At 38.9% G+C, this 7,517-nt stretch overlaps 1 protein-coding gene across 1 annotated transcript in view; it reads left to right on the forward strand.

Annotated features, from left to right (window-relative positions):
- The first annotated feature begins 6,704 nt into the window (after positions 1-6,704).
- LOC102811802 (histone-lysine N-methyltransferase SUV39H2-like) overlaps positions 6,705-7,517 on the forward strand; it is a 6,159-nt gene continuing 5,346 nt past the window's right edge. The window contains exon 1 of the mRNA XM_006870667.1: positions 6,705-7,514. Coding sequence (XP_006870729.1) covers positions 6,846-7,514 — 669 coding nt within the window. The 5' untranslated portion in view covers positions 6,705-6,845. The remainder of the gene's footprint in view (positions 7,515-7,517) is intronic.

Below are 7,517 nucleotides of genomic sequence, written 5' to 3' on the forward strand. Positions count from 1 at the left end.
CTGAAGCAGTGACTAGTCATATAAATTTCCTAAGTGATGACACTAGAATTTGATTCTAGAATCTTTCTTAACTACAACTCATAAACTATTTTAATGCTCATTAATTAATGATGATATAAGATCTTTGGATCTGTTAAGACCCTTTCAAATACAAATGACAGATTGCCTCTGATATTGGCTTAAGCAATGACAAAATATATTTTCTTATGAAACTTCAATATCTATGGTAGATCAGAAACTCAAGCAATACAATCAAGAATCTTTTGCTCCATCTCTTGGCTCTATTTTCCTCCATGTTGGTTTTCTCCTTAGAAGACTCTTTTATGTTAGATCCCAGCAGTTCTAGGAATACATCCTTAAATCTCTAAAGCAAGTATAGATATAATGTCTCTTACTTCATGGCAACTGTAAAACTTTTAAATGGAGACTCATTATACTGATTGGTCTGTCCTGGATCATGGGTCAATTTCTGGACCAATCATATGGCTTGAAGAACAATAAGTTCCCTGTGTCAGGATTACAGATAACTGTTGGAGGCAACAGTGCATTTAGTTTGACCTGAATCTTGTTGTTATTGTGAAATGCTGTTGAGTCGATCCAACCCATAGCGACCGTGTATAGGGTTTCTAAGGAGCAGCTGATGAGCTTGAACCACTGACCTTGCAGTTCAAACGATTTTGCAATCTGACGCATTAGCCCACAGCACCACACCAGGACTCCTGAATCTTAGAGGCTGAGAATGAAGAGGTGTGTTTGCTAGAGGAAAGTAAGGGCACTATTATAGGATAAGCACTGGGCTGCTAACCTCTAGGATGGTGGTTCAAACCCACCAGCTGCTCCTCAGAAACCCTATACAGGTTTACTATGAGTTGGAATTGACTCCATGACACTTAACAACAGCAACATTTCCAAAGAAGGGACAAGTCGCATGGGCAGACAAAAAAACCAACAGATGGCCACCATGGTTAGATTGTAGCTTTGGTAATTCTCAGCACTAAAAGCCTATAAATTCCTGGTAAGGGAAGGGTGTGGTGTGTTTAATAAACCATATCCACAATTAAATTACAAAACTCACTACCCCTAGTGACTCTCAGCACACCTTTGCTACAGAACTTTTACGAATACAGTCAGAATAATAAGAACAAGGATTTATTTATAAAATTTCTTTTCACACATATTTTGATAGTAAAATATGGTAGTGACCCAAACATCCAACAGTAATGATTGGTTAAATGTTATGTTATATCCATATAACAGAACATCATGTAATTGCTAGAAATAATGTCTTAAAAGAATATTTATTTACATGTGAAAATAATAAAGATAATGTTAACTGAAAAAAATAGTATAAAAAAGGATTCATAGCATATTCCTGATTTTACTTAATAAACAAGACAAAAAAGAACCCCAATATCTATTTTCCATCTACATGAAAGACAAGCAAGAAAAGCTGCCTGCTAATATAGTAGATTATGAGCTGGGCCGCTAACCTCAAGGTCAGCAGTTTGAATCTACCAGTTGCTTCTTGGGAGTGAGATGAGGCTTTCTGCTCCTGTAAAGATTTACAGGGTCACTATGACTGGGTGGCACACAATTGCTACAACCCAAGGACAAGCACTGTGGCAGAAATACATCAAAGGATCAGCAGTAGTTATTTCTTGGTGGTGTGAATATGACACATTTTAATTCTCTTCTTTATATTCTATTTGTATTTCTCTATTTTCTACAACAATGCTTAATAGATTTATAAGCAGGAAAAAAAAATACTCTTTTAATGGTTGAGTGGAGAATGAACTTTACTTGTTTTGACCTGTGATATTTGTGTCACTGTACAGTGCTAGAAGACCTATAGATAGCACAAGCATCAAATATAAAACATACTTTGAGATCACTAAGAGCTGGCTGTATTTGCCTACTTCAAAAGGCTGTTTTGTAAGTTCTTTCTTTAGCAACTGCAAGGCTTGATTATATACTAGAAGAATATTTACACAGGTGTGACCAATTCAAGAGTACTTACTATAATGTCAGAAAACTCAAATAAGTAACATGAAGGTAAGTGTTTACTTTACAAAAATATTAATTGTATCATACTGTCACATGTGCATTGTAAAATACTTCTTAGTATATGGAAACTTCTCTGCATTTTGAATATATAAATATATATATATCTCAGTTTCCAAAAGTCTTATTTGCATATCACTTTTAAGGGGAACATATGTAATATATTGAGTCATAGTGTGGCGCTGTGGGTTAATGCGTGGACTGCAAAGCCGTTTGACTCACAAATTTGGTGGTTCAAGATCACTAGCTTCTCCTCAGAAACCCAATTTGGAAACTCTGAGTTGGAACTGACTAAACCGCATTTAACAACAACAACAATGTAATATGTAAAGTAATATGAGACTAAATAATATGAAATCATTTTTAAAATCTGGGTTAATAGTATTTGATATATAAATTAAAGACAAAGCTGATAAAAATTACATCCTTCTTAGTTCAACTGTTTAGCAAAGGACCAAGCAACAGTAGTTGAAGGATAGAAAGTATTATTTTTACTAATGCCATCATCATTATTATTATTATTTTTTTTATAATTAACCCTGTTTTAACATACATTATTTCACTTTACCCTGGTAAGACTATTCTTATCATTACTTTTATAAGGTAACCAAGGCATGGAATAACTAAATGGTTTTCTAAGGTCGCACCCAGAACAAGGTATAGGATTCAGATTTTTCAAACTTTGGTTTGTTGTCCTTATATTACTACTTATAATTTGGAACTAGATTTTCATTGTTAATAAAGCTAGTAAAGTCTTGATTTTGTATGGAGCTTTATATTTTACAAATATATTTCACATACTGTTATGGATTGAATTGTGTTCCTCCAAAATATATGTTACAAATTCTAACTTTTATGCTTGTGGTTATAAATCTATTTGGTAATGAAATCTTTGTTATGCTAATGAGGCAAGATTAGTGCAGAGTGTGTTTTGAATCAGTCTCTTACAAAATATAAAAGAGCAGTTTAGGACTAGCAAGCAAGCAGAGACAGAGGAAGGTAGGTGCCAAAGCATATGGATATTGCCCAAAAACAGAAATTCAAAAGAGTCAAGGATCTTCCTCCAGAGCCAACAGAAAGAAAAAGCTTGCACCCTGAATTCAACTTTAAGTCTTCTGTGAGAAACCAAATTTTTGTCTGTTAAAGGCATCCACTTGTAGTATTCTGTTAGAACAATACCAGATAAGTAAATCACATAGATTATCTCATCTGCCTCTAAGAAAAACCGTATGAGGTACTACTAGTAACTGATACCTAAATCCTCATTCAATGGCTTTTCATATGTTACCATGTTGTGACAGGCAGCATCTAAGATGGTCTTCAAGGATCCATTCCTCCTGGTAGGCATGCACTGTGGAATCCCTTCTGCTTGAGTGTGAGCTGGACCTAGTGACTTGCTTCTAATTAATGGAATACAACAGGACTACAGCGGCCAGTGGCTACTGAACACACTCAGGCTTGACCATCGTCCGAGTTCCCTGGGCGTCCCTCTCTGGGCTACGGGTTACCGGTGGAGGTCTAGGCTGGTAGCCTCCGTCTGTAGTCTTGGTGTGGCACACTGGACTGCAGTGTTGGTTTGAACATCGAGGTCTGTGGTTCAAGCTCACCAGCCGTTCTTAAGAAACCCTATACAGGCTTGTTATGGGTTGGAACGGACTAGATGGCGCTTAACAACAATGGAATGTTACTTCCAAGATTAATTTACAAAAAGGCTGTGAATTTGTTCTAGGGGAAAAAGACTACAAATTCATCTTCCGGCACTATATCTGACAATATAATGTTTCAATATTCTGGTGCAATCTGACAACATTCCACCGCTGTCTATAAGGTTTTTAGTGGCTAAACATTTTACCAGCCGCTCCGCGGGAGAAAGATGAGGCTTTCTACTCCCGTAAAGATTTACACCCTCGGAAACCCTGTACAGGGTCGCTATGGGTCGGAACCGACTCGACGGCACTTAACAACAACAACAAACATTTGGTAATAGTCTGCCTTTCCTTTTTCCTAGTCTGAAAGCTCAGCTGAAACCTGTCCAACATGAGTGACCTTGCCAACATTCAAAATACTGGTGGCATAGTTTCCAGAATCACAGCAACACGCAAACCACCACAGTATGACAGACTGACAGATGAGTGGTGGATTGTCGTTGTTGTTGTTGTGAAGTGCCGTCGAGTTGGTTCTGACCCATAGCGACCCTGTATAAGGTTTCCGAGGAGCAGCTGGTGAGCTTGAACTACCGACCTTGCAGTTCAAATGGCTTTGCAGTCTGGCGCATTAACCCACAGCACCACAGAGTGGTGGATGGAAACCCCTTATTAAGACTTAAATAGGGCAAAGACAAGACATGAAGCCATATAGTATTCAAAGGATCCATGGCCACATGGCTAATAGAAAACAAAGGAAAGTGTAAGAAAATCATGATTGGCGGCAGATCACTTCATCACTGTTGCAGGTGAGACTATAGAAGCAGGAGGAAAGGATTGTGATTGTTATATGTACACAGTGCAGATTAGAAAAGTTACTGGATTGGTTCTGGGATTCCCTGATTACCTGGGTACTTGATGGTAGGGGTATGACTTATGAACTTGCTGCCCCGGAATCCAAAGTTCCATTAAGGGCACGCCCAAGAAAGTCCTCTGAAGATGAGACTGGCCCTCCCAGAGTTGGCTCACTCACTCTCATTGCCATGAGTAGATTCCGACTCAAAACCACAATGTATAATGCTTCCGAGACTATAGATCTTTACAGGATCAGAAAGCTTCATCGTTCTTGTGTGGAGCCACTGGTGGGTTTGGATTGCTGACCTTTGGATTGGTTCTCACTCATAATGACCTTGTATAGGGTTTCCAAGGAGCATCTGGGGGGTTTGAATTGCCAGCCTTGTGATTAGCAATCCAGTGCTTATCCTCCAGCATCACACCAGGGTTTATCCTACTTTGTTGTTGTTGTTAAGTGTCGTCAAGTCATTTCCAACTCAGTGATACTGTATAGGGTTTCTAAGGAGCGGCTGGTAAGCTTGAACCATCAACTTTGAGGTTCAAACCAACCTTACAGTCTAGAACATTAACCCACAGCACCACATCAGGACTCCTTTATCCTACTGTTGTTGTTGTTAAGTGCCATCAAGTTGGTTCTGACCCATAGTTACCCTGCATAGGGTTTACAAGGAGCAACTGGTGAGCTTTAACTATCAGCCTTGTGGTTCAAACCAACTTTGCAGTCCAGTGCATTAACCCATAGTGCCACAGGGGGGTTGTAATCTGCTTTCAAGCATTCTCTGCCTGAGGACAAAGCTTCTTACGTAGCAGGTTAATGGTCAGAATGAACTAAATGGTGGTTGGATTTATGTCAAGACTCAAAATGGAGTTACAGTTACCACTGTAAATCACGGCCTTTTCTGAACCAAGTACTTAAAATTTATGCTCTAATACAACTTTCATCTTGGAAACTCTCTGTCTCTCTCTTTCTCACACACACAAACACATCACAAACCTTGCTCCAGATGAAGCAAGCTTCAATGTCTGGGGAAAATAAGCTACAATGCTTTTTGTAACTCTATAATGTAACTCTATAAGGGGTCCATAAGGCAATGAGCTGATTCTAAAGACCTAAAGCTTTTCAACAACCACACAAAAAGTCTATCTACCTACATCTGAGCCTTGAAATGCTTGCAGCCACAGCTGACAAAGTAATTGCTGCTGTGAGCGACAGACCTCAGCCAGAGAACCTAGTTTAGATGTGTCCAGATTTCTGACCCACATAAACTGTGAGAATAGTTTTAAGGCTTTTCGTTTCTTTATTGTCTAGGTTCTGAAGTAATTTGTTATGCAGCAAAAGATAACTAATGTGCATATTTAGTCCCCATAACAGCCCTAAGAGGTAGTACTATGATGCCAATTTCATTTAACAAACTGAGGTTGCATTAGAGCTTAAATTCTAAAGCACTTGGTATGTGGAAGGTCACAGTCTACAACAGGAGTCCTAGTTCCATTTTGGATCTTGGCATATGTTCAGACACCATTTGAGTTCTTTGTTAATTTCCCAATGCTTCTTGACCATTGAACCAGTAATGCAGTTAAGCTTAGACAAGTCTAGGGCAAGCTCAGGGAGATTTAAAAGTAGATGAATAGTATGCAGAAAGTGCTCACATAAAGAGCTAGGGAACTTCCCTGGCATACCATTATAAAATAGACACTTGAGGGGGAGAGAAAGGAATAGCCAGAAATATCAACATTGTAAATCCGTCTTCTGCCTATAACTGATTGGAATACCTAAAATGGGGCTACAACGTGACCAGTGAAGGAGGCTTCCGGCCTCTGCATTACATAAGACCATAAGTAGAATCCTGAACCTCACCCAGAATCTTTTGATGTGGGAAATTTCCACTTGAGGGGAGACAAGCAGACCAGTCTGGATAGAATAAAAGAACAGAAGATACTTCTTGAAAGAAAGACCAACAGGAAAAATACAAAACAATAATGGCAGGAACGAAAGCTCTACAAGATGGTGGCAGCTGAGGCTGAGTCTGTGAGGAGTGAATCTGAAACCCAGAGAGGCGAGTCAAGCAGCTAGGTGGCAGAACAAGGACTTGGGGGCAGAGGACTTCTGATCCTAGTGCTTACCATGAAAATACAACTTGGTGTGTGCCTTGCCTAGTTTCACTTGATACTCTTCAGGGATTATGTAGAAAAGAAAAGCTCACATGTAAATCGATTGGAATCACCAAAAGGAATCTAAACAATTATGAGGTGGAATACTTGTGTGACTACAAGGTAGTAAAGGACATGGAATATTATCTTGTAAAATGGAAAGGATGGTCAAATTCTACAAATACTTGGGAACCTTTGCAAAATCTCAAGTGCCCATTACTACTACAGCAGTTCTCTAATGAGAAGCATAATTTTTTATCTCAGGTAAAGAAAGGCAAAGCAATAACTCTTAAAGACAATAATAAAGCTTTGAAACCTGCCATTGCTGAATACATTGTAAAGAAGGCTAAACAAAGAATAGCTCTGCAAAGATGGCAAGATGAACTCAACAGAAGAAAAAATCATAAAGGAATGCTATTTGTTGAAAATACTGTTGATTTAGAGGGCCCACCTTCTGACTTTTACTACATTAATGAATACAAACCAGCTCCTGGAATCAGCTTAGTAAATGAGGTTACCTTTGGTTGCTCATGCACAGATTGTTTCCTTGAGAAATGTTGTCCTGCTGAAGCTGGAGTTCTTTTGGCTTATAATAAAAACCAACAAATTAAAATCCCACCTGGTACCCCCATCTATGAATGCAACTCAAGGTGTCAGTGTGGACCTGATTGCCCAAATAGGGTCGTACAAAAAGGCACACAATATTCCCTGTGCATCTTTCGAACTAGCAATGGCTGTGGCTGGGGTGTAAAGACACTTGTGAAGATTAAAAGAATGAGTTTTGTCATGGAGTATGTTGGAGAGGTA

Source organism: Chrysochloris asiatica, unplaced genomic scaffold (assembly GCF_000296735.1).
Source record: "Chrysochloris asiatica unplaced genomic scaffold, ChrAsi1.0 scaffold00146, whole genome shotgun sequence".
Lineage (NCBI taxonomy): Eukaryota > Metazoa > Chordata > Mammalia > Afrosoricida > Chrysochloridae > Chrysochloris > Chrysochloris asiatica.